The 22,510-nt window shown below is 47.3% G+C and overlaps 3 protein-coding genes across 3 annotated transcripts in view; 1 reads left to right on the plus strand and 2 right to left on the minus strand.

Annotated features, from left to right (window-relative positions):
• The window catches only part of LOC116849738, a 17,230-nt gene extending 3,414 nt beyond the window's left edge, over nt 1-13,816 (minus strand). Inside the window, exons 1-3 of the mRNA XM_032827184.1 lie at nt 12,986-13,816; nt 12,010-12,016; nt 5,569-5,573 (exon numbers count right to left, since the gene is read on the minus strand). Of these exons, the coding sequence (XP_032683075.1) occupies nt 5,569-5,573; nt 12,010-12,016; nt 12,986-13,676 (703 nt within the window). The 5' untranslated portion in view covers nt 13,677-13,816. The remainder of the gene's footprint in view (nt 1-5,568; nt 5,574-12,009; nt 12,017-12,985) is intronic.
• LOC116849737 lies at nt 8,501-11,400 on the minus strand. Its single transcript, XM_032827183.1, has 4 exons — nt 11,330-11,400; nt 10,477-11,079; nt 9,541-9,724; nt 8,501-9,030 (listed from the first exon to the last, which is right to left on the minus strand). Exons 1-4 carry the CDS (start codon nt 11,345-11,347, stop codon nt 8,807-8,809), a joined length of 1,029 nt encoding a protein of 342 aa, XP_032683074.1. The 5' UTR covers nt 11,348-11,400; the 3' UTR covers nt 8,501-8,806.
• Nucleotides 13,817-15,921: 2,105 nt separating the features above from the next.
• LOC116849748 overlaps nt 15,922-22,510 on the plus strand; it is a 25,272-nt gene continuing 18,683 nt past the window's right edge. The window contains exons 1-3 of the mRNA XM_032827198.1: nt 15,922-16,085; nt 16,385-16,906; nt 20,962-21,613. Of these exons, the coding sequence (XP_032683089.1) occupies nt 16,074-16,085; nt 16,385-16,906; nt 20,962-21,613 (1,186 nt within the window). The 5' untranslated portion in view covers nt 15,922-16,073. The remainder of the gene's footprint in view (nt 16,086-16,384; nt 16,907-20,961; nt 21,614-22,510) is intronic.

Here is a 22,510-nt window from a genome sequence, read left to right on the forward strand (position 1 = left end):
TATATATATATATATATATATATATATATACATACACACTTCCGATTACGCCAGAGATTACTCGCGAGGTCCACTCGCGTCCCCTGTGATCGAAATCGTTCCGAGAATCGCTCGTCAATCTCTTATCTCGATGTCAAAATTACAGAAAAGATTAATCAGCGATCGTTGATCAGAGCGGCGGCAGATGAAGACAGGCCGTGTTGAAACGTGTGTTTGAAAATCTCTCGCTGCTTCGAGAGAAACAACGAGAAATTCGCATCTCGCTCGCGAAACAAGCAGATCGGGGGAGATGGTGCCGTCGGGGTGGACTTTGCGTTTGTCTCTGGCGAGCTTGACCATTACCGTACTAACGTTTTGTATTGTCGACAACCATAGCTGCATAATTAAGTCTAGTGGCACTCTATAATTTCGTATTCCATATATCATGTTCTACTTGTACCTTTAGCGATCCGTATATCTATGTAGCTCTACATCTGTCTGTATACTATATACATGCTATATATATACACTCTTATCTCAATGTATATATATAAATGTACTGTGACTCCCTATCCTCTCTTCTACCATCTAAGACTTTCCTCAGTGCGTCCTTCTTCTCTCGATGTGGCTTGTTGTAGCAGTGGGAGATGCCTCACGTGTGTCGCTGTGATACTTGCAATCGCGATCTCCGTATTGACAACCGTAGCGACAATGTGTGTGTTTAGAGAGAATACACAGATATATATATATATATAGTCTCGATTTCCAACGGAATTCCGCCGAATATCATTTTCTGCCCGTTCGTACGGTCGAGTAATGTCTATTCATTTTCTTTGTTCTTTCTTTGCAAAAACACCGCACCAGATTCAATTGTCGCGGGTAGATTTGACCTAGATCTGACTTAGCGAAGATTAGAGACCTTCAAATCGGTATTCATAGTCCGAATCTTATATTTGAGATTGAGTCTTGAGTTCATCTTCAAATACTGAGCAGCCAAATGAAACGGCCCGTACGTCATCTGAAGATAAACTTCAGACGATCTTAATGTAAGATCTGACTGTGAATACCGGCCCTAGAGAGACTCGATATTGTGTTATAGTTCAGCTGACGGTGTAATTAAATGTACAGAGTGATTTCCTAATCAGGAGATCGACTTTCTCACTTGAATCGAGAGATTCGACGTTACTGACTTTCGTTTTGTTTCTTTTAGATTTATTTCGGTTTCTCTTCTCCCGACGACTTCTTTTCCAGCTCGAACTAATCATCGAACTATCGCTATACTACTGCCTGTCGTCGTCTTCCCCTTCGCCATCTCTACTTCGAACGGCCTACTACTCTACTACTATTACTACTACTATTACTATGCTACCACTGTTACTATGATTCTACTGTTACTACTATTACTATCACTCAAGACTTTGATCTTTTCAGCACGTGGACACTCACTGAGGCACTATTATGTCGCTGTTGGTTCGACGACAATATATCGCCGTTCGCCGGAACAAACTTCCTCGAAACCGATCGAGCCTATTATGCCATGAGAATAAAAAAAAAAAGAAAACAATATATGACAATCAAATCGCCTTATGATAATCACGTAGAAGCGAGCCGCGAATGCAACACGCGTCATTTTGATTCGATCTCTTGTTGTATATCAGTGTCTGCCGCCGCGGTTTCTCACACATATCGCGAGAGAAAGAGAGGAGTAATTTCGCAGGTTAAAGAATTTCTCAGACTGAAGAAAGAAATCAATTCCAAGGCGAGCGTAGCTGTCGAATCAGGAGCGACATGTGCGGACGGTGCCGCTGTAGTTTCCGACTTCTGGACGAAATCTTTCTCCTGCATGGTGCTGCCCTATGTACATCATTGTGCCACACCAGAACACACGTTCACATACGTGTACCATATACCCACGTACACACATACGTACACACACGCACACACGCATACGTCACCGATACTCGCAAAGCAGCAACAGTAGATTAGTTAGATCGCATTCTAGAGGTGTGTACGTGTTCAACATCTACTTGTCCGGTTAACAATTCAAAGTCATCATCACCCTGAGAGAATGACAAGACTCCACTGAGACTTCCGCGCGAGACAACGCGATCGGTGTTTAATTAGCCGACTGATCGCTCGTCGAAATCGCCGTACGTGTGACGTGACACGCGATCGCGCGTCAATCGAGCCTCCGGGCCGAAGGCCTCATCGTGTCGAGCGAGTGAGCGAAGCCGAGGATTTTCAGATTATGCGCTTTATTCGAAAATGGCGGGAATAAACGAGGCGAACGGTGTATTCGCGCGTCGTATATAGGCAAAAGTGACCGACACGATTCTCCGATCGCCGTCGGGAAACTTGCGAGGGGACCGACCGACCGTCTTCTTTTCTGACTGAGTCGCGGTCGCGTCTTACCTTGATGATCCCGAGACTCGCCGAGAAGGCGAGACGACGGTCATTCAATTAGATAGATTGTATCATAGCGTATTAGAGCGCAATCGAGGTATACATAGTATATGTACATAAGTCCTTATATCTCAGTGTTCCAAGTTAGTGAAGAGTGAGAAGCAAAGAGAGAGAGAGAGAGAGAGAGAAAGAAAGGAAAGAGATAATAGCAGTGAATACTAACGATTAGCCAAATTAACGTAGTTTAACGCGTAGGTGTAAGTGAACCTCTAACTATTCTTCGTTTCGTCCGGCGAGGAGATCGGAGGTCTCGTTCTTTCGTGAGAAACGGTGCGTGCCGAATCGGGTCTCATCTGCTTGCAGCGTATCGACGAATTTCTCTCTTCCGCTTCCGATTGATTTCGACGCGAAACAGGAAACGAAAGGCACGGGATCGAGAGGGTGGACCAGGATATGCGTGCAGACGTTGTGAGACGTCCCGAGAGAGTCCTTCGTAACGTTCCGCTTTGTTACCTCGTACGATCGCGCCCGAGACGCGGCCGCTCTTCGGCGCAGGAGGGGAGAGTCAGATATTTTGCAAAAAAAAGGAGAGAGAGAGAGAGAGAAAGAAGCGCGAAGCGTGGAAAGAGAAAAAGAAAGGACGACACGACGATGCTGAAATGCGCAATTCTCGCTTGATTATATCGATACCTACGATAGCTTTAAAGGGAGCACTCGACCAAGGGTTTTCGGTAACTGATAATTTACAATTTACAAGGACAGAGGTAGAGAGAGAGAGAGAGAGAGAGAGAGAGAGAGAGAAAGGGGGGAGGGGGGACCGACGAATGCACGCATACGTACTTAATATTTAAGCTCCGACTGTGATAAGCCGAATCTACAAAACACGGGAAAAACAGGTGCACTCGTTCTGTAAGTTCCGTTGCTCAACGAGCGCTGCTAGACAAGACAAGACAAGAGTTTAGCGATACGCTGCAAATCATTATACGCGATGAGGATGAGGAGGATGAAGTTTGCGAAGGAATTGGAACGACACGTCTCTTCGGTAGATCTTTTACCGTAGCTCTTAGGTGTACTCTCTCGTAAAGTACGAGTCCGAAAGGCGGCAAGATGACAAAACGCGGTATTAGCAGAACTTTTTCCAGCATCACAAACTCTATCGGGGACGGTACTTGCTAAATTAGTCGATAAATCGAATTTACACTTTAAGAGCGCGCGAGATCGCCCACGATCGAAGGGACGAATTGAACGTTTAAATTAAGGCGCGATTAATTGATAATCATGTGATGCGTAATTTTACTTGTGCGATCGCGGCGGCGAATGACGGATCTCTTCCCCATTTTTTCCATTAACGTAATTCACGTTTTAGTCGTTCTTTTTTAGCACTCCTGTCGAGGTAACAATCGGTCAGTACTCGAAGGAGAACTGACCTGCGCGACGCGACGCAGGGAGACACGTTCGCGCGACACGAGAGTATAACAATATTACTACTGAAGGGCTATTTCCGCCGTGTTCGAGCCGCGCACAGCAAACCTCTGACGATTCCTTCTCGAAAGTTAAACACAACGAGAGCAACAACAGTATTCCCAGCAGTATTCCATCGAAATACCGCAGGTAACGGTAATGACGCGGTAATCATGACGTTTAATTGTCCACGCCGCGCAATTTTTGTGTGTCACACTTGAGCGCCGAATTAACCGTTTCCTTCGTCGACGTCGAATCTCGCTCTCAACTTGCCGGTTCTTTTCGTTGAGCTTGGCCTCGTTGGCGGGCGAGCCGTTCTTCTCTCGAGCAGAGTGACTCTCGCCTGCCAACGAGATTTCCTCTTCTTCCGGAGAGAACACACGTTGCAAATTCGTAGACGCAGGAATCAACAGGCGACACTTCTCCGGGAGAGAAGACAGAGCCGTTCGACGTCGAGGATGATTATACGCTTCCTTTCCTTCCTTTCTTTTTCTCATTCTCGCGAGAAACGAAGTCAATTGTTCGTAATTAGCGCGCGGCGAAACGCGCGCGCCTTTCGACCATAGTCAATCGAGATCGTCGATGCGTTATTATTAAGTCACAGGGCGACACTCCAGAGCCGTGCTAATTATTACACTCACACGCGTACGCTGCGGTGGACACACACACGTACACGTACAGCTATACAATCATACTCGTATACATTGTATATGCGCAGAGAGAGGGAGAGACAGATAGGAAGATTAATAATAGCGAATATTATACAGAGAAAGTGAGAACGAACGAGAGAGAAAGAGAGAGAGAGAGAGAATATTAAATAATAAATTTTATCGTCGCCAGGTAAGTCGACAGTAGTTTCGCGAGGTGTAGCTAAAAGAAAAGTATAGGTAAGAAAAACCTTTATGGATATTCGCGACGTGTGCCGCGTCGATTTTCCCGGATCGATATCGGAAGGGAACCGCGAGAACAGCAGCAGTGAGACCTAGGTCGAAGGTTACCGAGTGAGAGAATCGCGTAAGAGACGAAACCGCGAGATTTTTGCACGGTGGAGCTGCGAAAACACGCGCGAATGAGTGCTGCGAGTCGTCGACTGCGATTTTTGATGAGAGAGAGAGAGAGAGAGAGAGAAAGAGAGAATCTCTACTCGTTCTTCTGCTTGCATCGACGACTCGATCGCGTTAAAGTTGGTGATTTTCTCGCGGGTTTCCCGTGCGGAAAATCAAGCGCGCATCTCGGCCCGATCTCGCCCAACTAATTTTCGTTGAGAAGCACTCGAGAGGAGCGAACGGCCCGAGTCGGAAGGGAGAAGCGCGCCGCGACGTCGAGAGAAAACGTCACGGCCGACGCGCGCGGTCGTCCTCGGTTGTTCCGGCGAACAAGTTTCCCGATACTGGACTCGCGCAACGCCAGTCTCGAGCTAGCCTCCGATTGCAGAGTGATTGACGCGAGATCGACGAAGGGATCTCTCTCATTCCGGAATCGTCCGAGATTGCTTTCGACCAATTAATTCTTCCCCCCGAACGAAAAGGAAAGACCGACGATCCCTTCGCATCGGCCGCGTTTTTTCGCGGAGTGTTGCCGTCGTCGGCAAGTTGTCTCGCGGTCGTGAGGGCAGCGATCGACACAGATTCGAACACGGTCGGGAGGAGGAGCGGCAGAGACGAGGATCGTTTGGCAAAGTAGGGAAAGCTACTGGGAGCCATTGTCTTTTGTGATGTTGCTCACACACGCTAAGTAATTTTAAGTGGACATATCTTATCTCTCGCAGCAAGTATTTTCTCCGGTTGTTGCGCCATGTGTACAGTGAGAGAGAGAGAGAGAGAGAGAGAGAGAGAGAGAGAGAGAGAGAGAGAGACACGACGTGAGTGTCGCGGCGAGATGACGCTCGTCGCAGAGTTCATGCCTGTAATAAATTCTATATCCTGTTTTTCGGGCATAATTTGCTGCTGGCATTGACGTGAGTCAGTGGAGCGCCACGGGGTCCCCTTTGAAACCGCGCGCGCGGTTTCAATGAAATTAGCTTTTCAGGGAGAAGCGAAAGTAAAGTGACTTATTTTCGTAACGTTCAGCTCGGAGAATTTTCGCCGTGATCGACGAACAATTTGCGAAGAGGGCAGGGAGAGAGAAAGAGAGAGGGAGGGAGGGAGGGAAAGAAAAAGAAGAAAAAGATTAAAAAAAGAAAAAATTCGATGCAACCGCAGCGAATTCGCAATTAGCAACCGATCGCAATCAAAATCGTTAGGAAACGTCGAGCGGCGAGCTCACAGGTACAAATAATACATATGTCCGCGCATGCAGGCAGGTTGTAAACGAATACTTTGAGATGTCTTCTGATTTTGGGTGTACGCGCTGAAACGAAGTATCGACTGATGAGGAGTGAGTGAGCGTGATGTTAACGTTGCGCTGTTAATTATCCTGTCGCCGCAGGAGGAGAGGGGATTGGAGAATAGAGTGGCCCGAACCGGTGATGGGGGCGAATAGTAAGTAGAAAAAAAGAGAAAAAATTCAGAAAAACAAAGTACGCGCGACGAGGATCGGAGGGTGTCGATCGTCCGAGCTTCGAAGTCAATGCGTTTGACGTCTAGAGAAAAAAAAACGAGTGTGTTATATATAAATATATGAACATTATAAATACATATTAAAATTTAGATTTATATATATATATATATAAATATATATATGTAAAAGAGAATGTTATGTATAGAGAAGAAGAGGAAGAACGGCAATGGCGGGGCGTGAAGAGACGATATCAGTGACAATTACGATTAATTATTGTCGTCATTATTATTGCCAGAATTATTACCGTTGCGTTATTGTCGAACGAACGACGTAGATCGACGCCGACAAGTCCTACCGACGCGTTTCACGATCGCCCTCGTTTCCGTTATTTCGCAGCTTACCGTATGAATTGATCGCCGTGTCGATTGCGCCGTTATCGCGACGTAAGCGCGATTTCAGCTTGGCGCTTGATGCGCGCGCGAGATCAGCGCGGCTGTGGTTGCGAAGTGGCTGTGAGCGAATCGACCAAGTGGTTAGTGTTTCCGCAAGGCTGAACCCGAGACAATCAGACTGCCGCGGACGACGAGCTCATCGTGGTCCCCGGGACTCGTTCAGCCGTGGTAACGAATTGCGGGACACACGGGGCCTCCGTCGGGCTCGAATCGTCCGCGGTCGGCGGAATCCTTCGCAACCAGAGCCCTTCTTCTGGCGTCCTTCTCGGCGCGTTTAGCAGCAAATCGGGCCGCGGTGAAGGCAGAGAGACCGGCCGACTAACCCCGCGGTAGTTCTGACGCTTGCGAGTTCCGCGAGAGAACGCATCCGGCGAATCGATCGTTGTGTTCCCGGGGAGAGAGGGAGGATGGAGGAAGTGAAACGTTGCCCTCCACTCCCACCCCACCGAATCGCCAGCTGTTTTACTTAAATTAGCACTTGTCCCGCGCTCTCGAGCAGCCGCAGAGCGGAAGGAGCAAAAGCGTCTGACGCGGGCCTTGAGCGGGCTCGTCGACGCGCCGGGGCACTTTTCTCGTCCTGTGAATCGTTTCGTCTAAGACTTCCCTAAACGTAATTAAAGTGATTAAATGTAATTCGTTCTAACTGGTACAGTGTACACAGCGGTTGTCACATAGTAGCGTTGTAGTAGTTACTTCATCGTTATCATCGAGCATTACTATTACTTTCCTTACGTCCTTGATTCGGTTCTCCACTTGCTTACACCTCGACTGTAAGTAGCTGCGGTTGCTTTCAGACATTACTTACTGTTCTCATGGAAGTAGAGCGCGAGAGTTCGCGCGAGGTGTCGGGGCGGCTTCCTCCGCTTGCCTCCGGACGACGCGAACGGTAGAATGAGCGAAGGAGCGAGATTCTTCGCGAACGGCCGAACGAGGTGACAGCCAAGTGACGCGAATTCGAGCGATCCCGCGGCCTCTTCGGGGACGCGCGTGTAAGTCGTAGTAAGCTAAGTTGGAGTAAGAAATAAAAATGATTCGCTTGAAATAAAAATGACACGCCTACACTCGAAAACTTCATCCACAATATGCTCTTCGCTTCTCTCCCTTTGTCTCTTTCTGACTCAAATCTTAAGTCCTAAGCCAGAGGAGGACAGAGAACAAGAGACAGGAAGCGAAGAGCACATTGTAGATTAAGCTCAATTTCTCTTAAGCAAAGGAAATACTTCCGCGTGTGAGAAAGCTGAAGTATAGGCGTGAAATAGATTATTTGTATTTCTTACTGCAACTTATGCAGAGCTTACTCCACATATCGTGGACGACCATTGAATGCCATATGTGCTACTACACGCGTCGTCGCTCAAGGTGGACGAAGATCTGCTCGTTTCATCGTCGCGAGAACCAGCCCGCTTTGTCTAAGACCGCGCTCGACCAGGAGCGTCGGTCGCCGCCGATACCTGGCGAAAGCCCGCGTCTCGCGCGTTATACTTAACGTTACTTTACGTTGACAAGTGTGAACGAGTGTTTCCACTAGAGTGCGACAAAGTGACGATGGCGGCGATGGCAACGACGATACTGATTTTCATTATCGTTATCCTTAGTGTCGATTATAATACGCGTACTACTCCGTTGTATTGTCCGACAACATCCTGCATTATTTTGTAAAGAAGAATAAAAATATCTTGACAAACGCAAGAACCAATGCGACCCCGTTATTTCAGCTTGTCCAGAATCTTTATTTGCTCGTCGTGCATGTAGAGAACACACACACACACACATATATATAATACATATTTCTGGAGATGCATTCGCTTGAACAGGATACCAATGATAATCTCTTCTGATCTCTAAATATCGATCACTCGCAGGCAAAGTGACATGAGCCATATATTTGGAAAAAGCCGCGAGACGCTTCAAGTGAGCACATTCAGAGCGGAGGATCGTTCACGACTCCTCATTTCTGAGATTCTCGCTTTAATCGTAGGAATTGGCCGATCGCGATCTCAGTGCTGCCGCGTTCACAGGTTGTTGTAGGTGACGTAGTGAAGAGACGCCGGCGACACGTATCTGATGAAACTCGAGTACGAAGAACTCAATGGAATCGCGTTCAGCGGCACGATCAGGGTGTTGACAGTGTCTGCTTGCTGATTTGAAGGAATCTGCTCCTTCTCTGGCGCTTTCCTGGTCGAAATCGCTCCACTCTTCAGGGCCGTTCCCGCCGGTGTGATCACGCCAGAAACGCCTGCGGAGGAAAAAGCCAGATGATTATTTTCAATAACGATAACGTCACTCGCGCGAGCTCGTTGCGGCCCTGCTCGCCAATTTGGCGCAGTGTGCCGGCTGAATTTTGCCCGCAAGACCAATTCGCGCTCTAACAAACGAGTCTGCGAGCCATTCGCGATCTGCCAGGCCGACCTCAGACGGTCCCTGGCCCCGGAAGCACAGCGATCTTCGAAGGACGGCGGAAAGGCGGTCGGCAAAGACGGAGGAACGAGCTTGACGATCTTTCGTTAAACGATTCTTCTTTTCTTTTATCGGCGCTGTTTTATCGCTAGAGTCAAGTATCGTTTTCAGTGAAAGAATACTGCGGGGTGTGTCGCGTTTTACGGCCCTCTTCGAGCCAAGTCTGCGAGTTGAAATGCATTTGAGTTACTCTGGAAAAATGCGAATGCAAACGCGTTTGCCGGGCGCGATCGCGACGGAGCGAGGAGTAAAAGGGCGAGGAGTAAGTGCGAGTTACAATCACGGCGACCTTGCGCGATCGATGACTCCGGTATGGCGGAAGGCTCGATCTCGTGGCTTCCATGGGAGATCCGAAATACCGGCACCGCGTGTTGGTTCGCTGCTTGAGGTAACAGCACGTGAGAGGAGATTAATGGAATCGCCGGGATGTTTGCGCCGCCAACGACCTCCTGTGACGCCCTTCCACTGGATTCCTGTTGATCATTTTTCGAAACACCGATGAGGAATTTTTCGAAAAGATCTCGAGACGCTAGGAGCTCGCACATTCTATACTGAGCAGCGTGTCAGCTGAGAATGTGCTAAAGTCAAGGAATTTGCAATCTGACAAGAGGCTGTTCTCCTTTGCCCGAAGCCAAATAAAAAAATTTCGGTACCAATCGATAAAGAATACTTCAATAAGCGCTGAGACTGAAGATTACGTTTGCAAACTCGTCAGAGTTCCAGAAATTCGGAATTTTATCCATTGTTCTATATATTTCTTTATTTGGTCACTTTGAAGGTCTCTACGAGACCATGGCATTATTCTAGAAGTATCAAAATGATAATTAAAATTTATTCTTGATACGTGCAATTCGTCTAGAAGGCAGTGCCTGACAGAAGCGCTGACATTGATCGCAGTCTGACCTTCAAAGTGACCGAATAAAAACACTAAACATATGGGGCAATGAACAAAATTCCAAATTTCTGGAACCGTGACGAGAAACCTGAAACATTATTGATTAATACGAAAATTTATTTATTTGGCTCGGAAGAGCCACAGTCCCTTGTGAAATTGCTATCAAAAGCTCATGCATGAATTTAGAAAAGTCGCCAAGACAGCATTTCAAGCTCAGTCCGTTAAATGATCCAGGGGAGAGGGCGAGCATTTCGGAAGTAGATGAGCAAAACTTGAGAATAGAAAATGTTATCAGATTGGAAAGTCGCAAAGTAGGAAACAGAAACGTGCCTGATGAGCGGCCTGCGAGATCTTCTCGCTCTCCTGATCAACGCTGCTCCTGGAGGCGACTGCTTGCAGACTCTCGTCCTTCTTCGGATCGACACCCGGCGCGTCGTCCAACGCTTTCTGCTTCTCCTCCTGCTTCGACGCGCTTGCCGCGGACTTGGCTTCCGGTTGCTCCTTAGCCCCAGGACTCACGTTCACCTGGTCCCCTTCGGTCTTCCTTTGCTTCGCGTTCTCCAGATTTTCCTCATAGTTCTGCGCCTCCGCGTCGTCCCTCTTCGCCGCCATCTCCAGAGCCTGAAGATGCGCTGTGCGCGCGGCCATCACTTCCGGCGTGTCCTGCACCGGGAGCGGCGCCTGCGGCAGATTCGTGGCGATCACTCGGAATCCATTCTCGCCGTCGGCGACGTACTGCGCGGTCTGGATCACGCCAGTCCCGTCGACATAGCTGTAAGTGCCTCTGGTCGCGCCGTTGGACGTCCTGACCTCCGATCTGGCCGAGCCCGGCGCGCTGTAGCCGAAGCTGTACTGGCCCAGGCTGTCCTGATAACCGAGGAATATTGGCGGCCTGGCGAAGCCAGTCGCAAACAGGCAGCAGACAAGGACAAGCTGGAAAGGTATAATGATTAGCCCGTGAGCCGTTGTCGATATCGCGGGGAGGTGGCGAGCGTTTAATGTTACGGATTAGTATCGCTGGATGATATTACAGCAAGAGCAACGGCTCGAGGATTATCCTCGCGCGATTGCGAAACCCACACGGGATCACCGTTGCGAGCGAGCCAGCGGACTCTAGACGAGAGATAGCGGGAGCGCGAGTGCTCTCCTATACGAGCAGCTCTCGCTGATACCCAGCACTTACGAATGAGCACTTCTTCATGGCGATCGTCTCGACGACACCGGGCTATCCTCGATTCGACACGCCGCCAGGACACTTTATATACGCATGCCGGTGGCGTGCAACCACGCCCTGGCGGCGCGCCTTGCTCCTCTTCCTCTTCCTCCGAGCCCGGGCGAATTCGCGAAGGCGCAAGGGCCGCTGTCGAAGACGATCACGTCGCGAAACTGGTCACGCGAGTGCCGTCGAGGTCGCGGCGGAGATCGGAATCCGGCTTTCGCGGCGTTTCCACCGGCGCGGCCTTTTTTCCGGGCCGAGATCCGCTCAACTATGCCCTAATACGTCGACCGGCACAAGGTCGCGCAATATCGCGTTCCGGCCGTAACCGTGTGCAGGTATCGGCACGCCGATGGCGATCGTTATCGTGGGGGTTGCCGTGCGGGATATCGCGGACTTTATGCGCGCCAATTTATCGCCCGATTATCTCGATCGCAGGCGCACCTCGCGAAACGCCCTTATGGATCGCGCCCGGAGTAGTTCGCCGTTCGTGGACAAGGGCTGCGCAATCGGCATCGCGAATGGCGGGCAGATGGCCGCGAGCTGTCCCTTTTGCGGGCATCACGACTGAGATACGGCGGATTGCGCCGCATCCTCTCGCATTTGCATTCCGCCGATGCGAGTGGAACGACTCTCTGCTGAACAACACGCTCTCTGAAGTGCGATCGGCGTGTTTCTCGTGGAGATGCCATACGGAGAAAACACTAAGGATATCACTTGCCTAAATATGGTTGCCATAACAAAATATTAATGTTAGTTTCCGTCCATGTATACGAGATGGTTGTAGCAACTCTGGAAGTAGTACACTAACCTTCTTTACTGTCTATCTATATATGTTTGAACAGTATTCTCAGTGCTGTATGATGCAACTAAACTCTACGGATCTTTCAACCATAGTATTCGTTCTGCAGACCGCAGAGAGACAGCGATATTCCATTGATTGAAACAACTATGCATACGAGAATGTACCAACTGAACATTATACATCATAAAAACCGGCAGTGAAAACTGTATAGATGAGCATGTAATAGTAGCAGCTTTTAACACCATATTACTTGAAGTCACACAGATTTTCTCTCTAACTATAAATATGTAGTTTAAAACCTTCTTCTCGCATTCTTCATATATTGAGCAATACCCTAATTTATTATTGCACGTTACTTTAATTATTATTGCATTACTTTCGATGTGTAAAAATACTTGTGATTCTATGCGAGCAATACGACGCAAACTTTGCAGAAAAAAGTCAGTATTCTGATTTTCGGCATGTATCCTTAAGAGTGAATACGCTGAACAAAAAGAATGATCATATTTGCGTGAGTTAAGAGTCACGCTGGTACATGAGAAAATCTCAGTTTTCGCGCATATGATTTATTCCTACAAGTCTAGTACATCAGGGATACATATGAGTCTTGATCGATAAGAGTATCTTGTGTTGCGCGCGTTAAGCCAAGTCAGAGGTGAATGCATCATCAGCAGTCAACACCAGAGCGGTCAATTCGTCCAAGACGACGTAAATTCTTCAGATGTCTCTGCCGCACGATCAGTAAACCAATCTTCCGTAAGCTAGAGCTGGACCAGCGACTGCCAAAGCATCCACGCTTCTCACGTTGTTCGGCGGACTCCGATTGCCGTTCACAGGCAGCTGCGTCGAGTCCGACAGCCTGCCAGCGGGATCAAGCGGCACCAAAGCGGCGGCGACGACGACGCCGTTGTCGAGCACCAACGGCACCACCGCACCATTAGCGTCTGCAATTCGTGTCAAGGCGTCGCTAGGCCTCACGGCTTCGCCTGCCAGATTGATTTTCTCATTCACGCGCGCGCCTGCGACTTCCGGAGCGTCCGGAATTCCGCCATCGGCCGCTGCAGGGCTGTTATCGGCGACCTCGGACGAGTCCGACGCATCAGCGGCTTCGGATCTCGCTGCTTCGTTCGCCAGATTCAGGCGTTCGTTCGCGTGAGCGGCAGCGTGAGCTGCTTTCGCGGCTGCGACCTCCGCGGTGTCCACCACCCTGCCATCAGCACCCAGAGGTGCAGGTGATGTGAAGCTTGACGGGCCGTTGTTGACATGCGAAGATGACAGTCGCAGGGCTGGCACTTGCGAGCGCGGGACTTCGTTCACAGCCAGGTTCACCCTGTCATCGAGCACACGTTGTGTTCTCCCGTTGACTTCTGGGTTGTCCAGTGCTCCGCTGTGCGCAGCAAGTTGCCCTCCGGATGTCAGACTCTCGTACGTCAATGGTAGAGATAGGAATGCAGGCTTGGCCGAAACCAGGCTTGCCAGGGCGAGCAACGCGATCGCCAAGTGCTTCATCTCGCGGTTTATCCTCCTTGAGCTCGTCGCTGCAGCGGAAAGCCGGAAATCAAGATGATCGTCGCGGATATGTCGACTACGACAATTAACGCAACGTTGCAAAATGCGTTCGATGCACACTGGCGCGCTCGTCGTCGGCACACGGTCGCCTTTATAGTCGTCTCCTGGATCACGTAATAGGACAATCGATAGGATAATCGCGGGAGGGCGCGAGGGAGAGATTATAGAGCGGAGCTCTCGACGAAAAGCTGTGCGGTTGGCTGCATCCTCTTCGTCGGGCAAGGTAAGCGTGTCTGTAAAGCGAGAGCTCGCCGACCAGTGGGCGGCGAGAGGGTGGAAAATGGAGCGACGCAGGATGAAACGGAGAGGGATTTTCTTTCCGTCATTCTTACGAGACCGGGAAGACACACGATCCCGTTGCCATTTCTCCGCTAGGTCGACCGTGATCTAGAAGGCCGTCGACGGCGCCGATGGCGAAGGCTGCGCTGGTCGCGTAATCGGTGCTAGAACGAGCTTATTGTTGTTGTTACTGGCGATTAAGTAAGAACGCCGTTGTGCTGCCGCTCAGCGCATTGCTCAATCCCTGATCAGTGGAAATTGATTTTTATCGAGTTGCTCGCATTTGCTGATTGCATTTCTGAGAAGACTCCTGACTTATTGCCTCTCAGATCTTAAGATTCCTTGTACTTCATGTACAATGTTGAATCTGTGACGTCAGACGCGAGGAACAAAATATATTGGCGAAAATTGCGTGCCATTTCTAAATAAAGATTAATATCGAAAGAGAACTTGAGACTGCTTGAGCGTACCAGTAAAATTGTTCGAAAGATACTCCTTCGCTTGACGGTTAATAAACAGTCGTATAATAAATGATGAAATAAGGCATGCAGACAAAACAGACTTATTTTATCATTTCATTATTTATTATATGACTATCTATTGGTCATTAGCTGAAACGGATGTTTTTCGAGCAATTTTGCAAGTATGTTTAAACAATTTCAAATGCTCTTTCGTTCATATTTATCTTTATTCATAAATGGCACGTAATTTTCGTCAGCATGTATCATTCCTCGCTTTTGACGTCATAAATCCGATATGGTCGACGAGGTACAAGGAGTCTTCAAGGATATCTCTCTTAGCAACTTTAAGGAAGAAGAACAACGATTCTTTTAACAGCGATAAACAACGGTGAACATCCTTTAAACCTGCCGTTCGCCTCACGCGCATCTACGAGATGCAGCCTGAATTTCTTTAGTGTAGCATAGAGCGGAGATTAGAAAAAAGACAAGCCATTTTCTTTTTACTTTTCTATCGCTCTTGTCTTCGCAGAACAGTGCATGCTTGCCTTGCGCATCATATTAACATCAAAACTGTAAGAAATAAGAAACATTTGACAGATGCACTGCGACAATTTGTGTATTTCTGATGTTGCCTAACTAATTTTTACATTAAATCTTTTGTTTTTTATTCCAAACAGTTAATGATTCTTATTTTCTTAATTTTTTTAAAGTTTATTTTAAAAAGTTGCGATGCGATTTCAAAAGAGTGTGATATATACGTTGTGTACCATTTTGAGAAAATATTGTTTGATGTATTTTTTACGTATAAATAATAGGATATTTAATTAAATTTATTTTATTTTAATGTTTCTATAAATTATAAAAGTAGTGAACAGGAAAATTGTATTTAAAAAAATGTGAGTTTTCCACAAAATAAGTAGATATCACCTCTCAGGTGACCTGCGACTGTTCATGTTCCAAAAGACGTACCGGGAAACGGAAAGTTAAGGAAAACCCGAGAGAAAAACCAGAAGAAATTAATCTCGCAATTCTAATCTGGTCGTATTCGATCAATCAGCCTGACCAATTCGGCATGAAAATTTAGGTGAACCTTGAGATTTGTAAATTCTCAAGGAAATCGTACGAAACTGTTCGGAGTGTTTGCACAAAGAGTTTTGCATTACCGGTTGGCGATGAAACCGAGAGGCGAGCGAAAAAAAACTTCTCGGCGACTAATAGGCGACGTCGCAAAAGCGAGCGTGGCGAATCGCTCCGGCTGATCACCTTCTACGATCGGGCCCGATCGAATTAGCCGCGAGGCGAATTATTAGGCGAGCGTCGTGTAGAGCGCCGGCAAAGGCAAGGCAAGATTCGCGATTACGAGAGCGAGAGGACGGGTGTCGTCAATGTCAGGTACGTCGATTCTTATTGGGCAGTGCGTGTCCACGAGCGACGGGACACATCCTGGTAGCGCGCCGTTCGAGGCACCGGACCTTTTTTCCCACGACCTATATAAAGCCCCGCTGAACAGGGTGATGCACGACACATAATCCGAGTACCTTGGCGAGTACTGATCCCCGGCAGCGCTAAGGAGCTAAGCGATTTCGTTCGAGACATCATGCAGGTCTTCGTAAGTACCGACAAAGAATCGCGATTGGATGGTCGCCGAAAATACTTTTTGGCAGATCTCTCTTGACATAAGATATTGGGAGAGGGGTTGATACACTGTTGCTATACTTGCGCGTACGCCTTCTTCAATGTAGGACGCTTCAAGCGAAGCATGTTTGACTCGTTGAACTGCCTTGGTAACAAGACGTGTTCAATTCGCGTCTGTATGAATGAAATCGCCGCGGAATATTTACTAGACAGATGTCGAGGCGTTGAGTATACAAGCTGCACTGTTCGCTTCAATGCGAGATCCCTTTCCAGGTCGTTCTTTCCGCCGTTCTGGCTTGCGCCTTCGCCCGTCCTAGTGTCCTACTGGACGTCCCGGCGGCCACTCTGACGCACGTCGCACCGTTGGCTTACGCCAAGGTGGTGCCGGGTGCCCCGATCGGGCTGGACGGTCGAGTGGTGGACACCCCGGAAGTCGCCCTGGCCAAAGCCGAGCACGCGGCCGCTCACATCAATCAGAAGATCGATCTGGCCCAGGAAACAATCAAGTCGGCTGATCATGTGGTCGCTTACAGTGCACCGGCTGCCGTAGTGGCCACCGGAGCGCAGCTGGTGCAACCAGTTGCAGTGGCGACGAAACTGGTTCCCGGTGCGCCGATCGGGCTCGACGGGCGCGTCGTCGACACGCCGGAAGTGGCCCTCGCCAAGGCGGAGCATGCAGCGGCGCACGTGAACGAGAGGCTCGGCCATGAGGCCGCGAAACTGGCCTCCCCCCATGAACTCCCGGTCGTCGTCTCGGCTTACGCCACCCCGGTCATTCATTCCTACGTCTGGTCCTAATCTTCTTGCCACGTTCAGGATAGGGTTGCCGATACGCTCAGTGTCTTATCGTACTTTGTTTATTGCCTCCTCGTACAACATCTACCCGAAAAGACCAGTATCACAAGGCCCGCATACGTCCATTGAATCCGGCACGAAACCCACCCGCTGTAACGTCCGTTTAATGGTGTAAATAAGTCCGCATGAGCTCATGGCGTAATCTTGCGATTGTTTCACTGCGAGACTGACCTCTGGTATATCTTAATCTCGTGGGACACGCCAGATCTTTTGCACAAGAGTATCACGGTGTCGCGCGTATTTTATAATTATGCACGTATATATAGGTTTCCGAAACAATTCATATGTTTTTTCAAAAGAATCTCATCTCCCTCCCCTCATTGTTATCTCCATGGGTTTCAAAATTTTTGTGAAGACGACAAGTTTTGTGTCAAATTTAACTATATATGTAATAAAGTGATTGACTGAAACTGCATTTTCTTTTGGAATACAAACACCGCGCTTCAATGTAACATAGATATGCTCTATTTACGTATTTGGCTTATCCCGCCAAGTGGGATGGACGCAACGCGTGTACAACTACTTGAAATGCGGCTGCGCTCCCACACCGCCACACGGAGGAAACTGTTATGGTTGCCACAGCCGCACATTCTCTATGGTTAGAATTTATGTGAATTCAAGGTAATTAGATGTTGCAGTGAAAATTGCTGTTGTTATATGCTCACCTCTACAATTCTCACAGCCACAGTTCTTATGATATGCGTAATATTCATTTAATGTATCCTCATACATAGTTGCTTCAACCAAAGGAGTATTGCTGCCTGTGTTGCAGTTTGCAGAATTAATACTACGGGAAAAACAGTATGGTCGGCTCACACATAAATATTGGTTGTGCCAAGCAGATTCGAAATCAAATCTGATATAAATATTGTTTTCTCCGTGTATAATTAGCCCACATATAATCTAGTTGTGCCAAGCAGACTCGATATTAAATTTGGTTGGTATAGTCAAATTTACCATTTAAAGTGTGGGCATGCTGTTTTCTTCGTATATGACTGAGAGACAGAGTAGGTTTTGATTGCGCCATACAGTATGGGGGAGTTGCACTCAAACACACATGAACAGACAGCAAAGAGAAGCAGTGTACCACCTCAAGAGTACTATAGTCTCTATGGCCCTTCTGTAGGCACGGACGAAATTAACATCAATATTTTGTCCATCATGTTTAACATAGTGCTTTCTCCGTGCAAGAGGCGTGATCTCGCTAATACAACAATGATACAATCGCAGAGAGACAACGAGAGACGACGAGGAGGACAATAATGGGCTCGTTGTGTAGGATTTTCGGGCGTTCCCCGCACGGTTGACTTTTTAGGCCAGCTCTGTTTACGTAACATTGGCAGAGAACCGACACGTCGTGTGCAATCGGCGCGTTTTTCGCGAATTGTCACTGAAAAAAAACGTAGTCGCGGCTTTCTCGCGTTACACATATACGCAATTACCGGGCAATTTCGCGACACGATTGCGTTCTACGATGCGAAGTCACGCGCTTGCGAGACTTGCCCAATACCAAAGGACAACAATGATCCGTCTGACTCGATTTCGCTTTGGGCGCTTTTTGCGGCTGCCAACAGTTGACAGGGAGTTGACATTGAGCGCGACTGAACCGCTACCACTTTCGTGCGATGTCCTTATTCCTCACACGGTAAGCGTGTAACTCAGGGGTGGCCGAGCAAGGCAAGCCGATCGAGCCGATCGATCGAGTGCGCGGCGACCGTTGCGGATTGATAAGCCGCGATAGTAAATTAGTGACGGACGTTAATGAGCGAAATGGCGAGGAAAGGCGCGGTCGCACGTGATGACGCGTCACTTTGTTTGTCCGCGTTCATTGGCACACTCTGCAGCGTGGGCTTATATGTCGTGTAGTGTCAAAGGTGCTCGCGCGCGACACACCTCTCTACATTGCGCCCGTATCCGCTTAGCACATGTCCGATACTGGTAAGGATATATGTAGCATATTCCTTTACGAAGGACACACTGCAGTCCTCAGTGCTGGAATATCACGATTCGGAACAACGCCTTGGTGAACTTTAATTACGATTATTTGCTCGCCAAGAGAGAAAGAAAGTCGCCATCTTAGGTTTAACCAACTTATTAAATTTGAGATGCGCATAATGGAAAGAAAAAATTGTACGTAATTGCAGTTGTAATTTTAGTATAAGATGTGACTGTGATTCCCGTAATATTCAAAGGCGAATACTTACGAGAGAAAAGGAAGAAAAAGAAATCAATTTCTGGTCGCAGACAGTCTCCCCGTTGAAATTTATTGTACTGGTCACAAAGATCCGAATATACGCCATAAACGCATTGCGAGGCAATGCGCTAGCATCATGGGAATGCATTCTCGATGCAGATCGTCCTTCGACTTCGAGTCCTTCGATTGTTCAGGGCTGGTGAGTCGTTTAACGCCGGTATACGCCTTTGTTATTTCTCAACGACGTCCAGTCTATCAGCAACGTGATTTAAGCGCGATCGTTTGCCACTGACAAAGGGACCCCCAGTAGTGTCTCCTTTCGATTTAGACGCGCTTTGAGTATGCTGCAGTCCAGCATAAAATGAGAGAAATATCTTCACAAATTTAAAAGATAAAATATCCTTCTGAAGGTCGACTTTTATATTCTCGAGCAAAACCATATATATGTTCCTTCATTTATGAAAAAAAATTATAACTTTAAGACAAATAGTCCTGTCGATATCTACCTTGATTTATTTTAAAGAGAAAGGTTAAGCCTATATGTAAAAAATTGGCATACTATTAAATTTAACATTTCCAATAAAATATAGTTATGTAAACTTTAAAAGAAATTCAACTTTTAACTATATTAGTAATGTTTCTTCAGATGTTTTTCACATAGCGAATTCATAAAGATTATTATCTATAAAAGTTATATCGCTGCATAACTATATCGATAACTATCAATAATATAAACGGAGTAGCAGATTCTAATCTAAAGTAGAAAATGTCAGAAGTTTCCCTGTAGTTGTTATCTGAAATTTATTATCTTAAATTTTAATTTTTACATTCTATATTTGTAATTAATGATCAGAAAAAAATAGGTATATATTTATTTTGTATTCCTAAAGATAGGAGAAATTAGCTCATGTCGGCCTAAAGATTATGTTGGCCACACGTTTGCTTCATGTATTTATTGTGAAAGTGATAGTGGAAAAGGGATCACAAAATATGTTTCTTTTAGGACATAGGTTCTTTTCTTATATTCTAAAAAAAAAACATTTTACCATTCCTTTGCCATTGTTACTCTCGAAAAAATTCATAAACAAACCGCGTGGTCAGCATGATTCTTAGGCCGAATGGTTTACCCTGCTTTACAATAGTTGTTAAATTAACCTTTTTAAAAGGTTGAATCTTGAGAAATACATCACTTAATATTACTTTGAATGCCATGGATTAATTGAAATCTGTTGATCGAAATGCAAACAAGAGCACCATCAGTTCCCTATTATGCTTCCGGTGTTGGAGTGCGGGAACCTAGCGCCCAAATGTCAAGGTCGCCAACGGCGAAAGAAAGACGAGGGAGGAGACCGCCTACCCTTTTCCGATTGACGTGCGAACTTCCCGGGCCAGCGGGTTAGCCGATCACCTCTGGACTCCCTCCAGGGAGTCGCCGGCGATCGGTCCACGTGGGAGGGGATGAACGAACGCGACTATAAATGGTACGAACCGACCGTTCTCCAGGAACACAAAACGCCGAACCGACGGCGGGGTCTCACTTCTGGGACGAGCGAGTACTGGCGTAGGAACAGCAGCGCTCTTTCTCACCAGGAGGAAGTAACGAGAAGCGGAAGACCGGCAAAAAAGAGCACACGCCCATGGATACCGTCACGAGAGGCTTGGTGAGTGATCCCAGAGGGATCCGCGAGATCCGCGCGGACAAAGGAAAGTGAAAGGGCGTTGGTAGGTCGAGAGCGAGACCGCCCGGCACGAGAAATGTCGATCGGGATCGCGGCTTCACCGGCTTATCTTTCCCTTCTAGATCCTCCTGCTCGCCACAGTGGTGACCTGCAGAGCCGGTTACGTCGGTCCACCGTCGTACGGCAACCCTCTGCTCCACTCTCAGGCCCAGCAAGTCGCGCCGAGCTATGCGCCGCCAGCTCCGGTCGGCGAAGACGGCAACGTCATCGACACGCCGGAAGTAGCACAAGCGAAGGCCGCGCACTTCGCCGAATTCGCGAGAGCCGCAGCACGAGCGGCCGTGGACGAGAAGCAACGGCAGCAGCAGCAGCATGTTTCTGGTTACAACCCCCACATCCCGTCGTCGACGCACATCTACCCGGCGGCTCAGCCAACCGCGGTCCCCTACCTGAGGCAGACCAACTACCAGCAGCCTACGCCGATTTACCAGACTGTCAACCACGTACCGGCGTCCATCTACAACCCGGGACATTACCAGCAACCACAGCAATACGATGCTCGAGCGAACTTCGTGGGCCAGAAGAACTACGCGCTGCCGTCTAAGTCCACCACCTTCGTGCCAGCGCCGTTGGCTGAGGACGGCACGGTTGTGGACACGCCGGAAGTGGCGGCTCTGAAGGCTACCAGACTCGCCGAGCTCGCCGAGGCTGAGGCACTAGCTTACAAGCACGCCAGCACCCAGCAGTACAATCCAGAGGAGAACCAGGGTCAAGGTGAGTCCTCGAGGCGGCAGAGAGGCTCAATGATTCGCTGCGTGCCGATGAACGAGTACGTGGGTGGACAAGGCGCGGTGTAAACTCGAGGTTTATGCAGGACATGAACGGAAGACGCTCTTCCGAGTCCGTGCTTGTACTACAAGGCATGCGCAAGATTCTGACACTTATGGTAAAAATAGCAATGCGTGGGCACAAGCTAATCCACAATCTTATTGTTTTGGTCTTTAAATATTTAAATTATTTTTAATATGGATATTTATATTTAAATTTAATTTATATATATTTAATATTAATATTTAAATATTATTTTTGACATTTAATATTTAAATTATTTTTAATATTTAAACTTTCAATATAAAATATTGAATTATATATTTTATAAATATATATTGAATATATATGTGTACTTTTTATAATATTTTATTCATATATATTTGTCGAATATATATATATATATATATATATATATATATATATATATATATATATTGAATATATTCATATATTTTATGTTGAAAGTTTAAATATTCGTACATAGAAAAAACAATGTAGTTGGCTCATATATAAGTCTAGTCGTGCCAACCAGATTCAATAGTAAAATACAAAACAGCTAATTATGTGGTTGTTGCAACCACGGAGCAATTGCTGAGTTACTGGCGTTGCAGCAGTGACGACATCTGATTGCTCCAACCAGAGTGCATCCACGGCAAAATGTCATCCCGATTTCTGATTCTGATTGCCATAATTACGCGCAACTATGTATCAAATCATATCAGCCATACACATTACCATCATGCAAAGAAAACTAGGATATGATGCAACTGCTACTTACAACTATATATATATATATATATATATATATATATATATATATATATATATTTGTGTACATGT

The sequence above is a fragment of the Odontomachus brunneus genome, unplaced genomic scaffold (genome assembly GCF_010583005.1).
Source record: "Odontomachus brunneus isolate Ranch 3 - 2012 unplaced genomic scaffold, Obru_v1 Obru_scaffold_125, whole genome shotgun sequence".
Taxonomy (NCBI): Eukaryota; Metazoa; Arthropoda; class Insecta; order Hymenoptera; family Formicidae; genus Odontomachus; species Odontomachus brunneus.

What these genes read in the sequence shown, in the direction of transcription:
- LOC116849737 (XM_032827183.1), bottom strand. An exon ending in TCTCGCAGGCCGCTCATCAG is followed by an intron (nt 9,725 to 10,476) that starts GCACGTTTCTGT and finishes AATGATCAACAG; the next exon opens with GAATCCAGTGGAAGGGCGTC. An exon ending in GGAGTCATCGATCGCGCAAG is followed by an intron (nt 9,031 to 9,540) that starts GTCGCCGTGATT and finishes TTTCCTCCGCAG; the next exon opens with GCGTTTCTGGCGTGATCACA.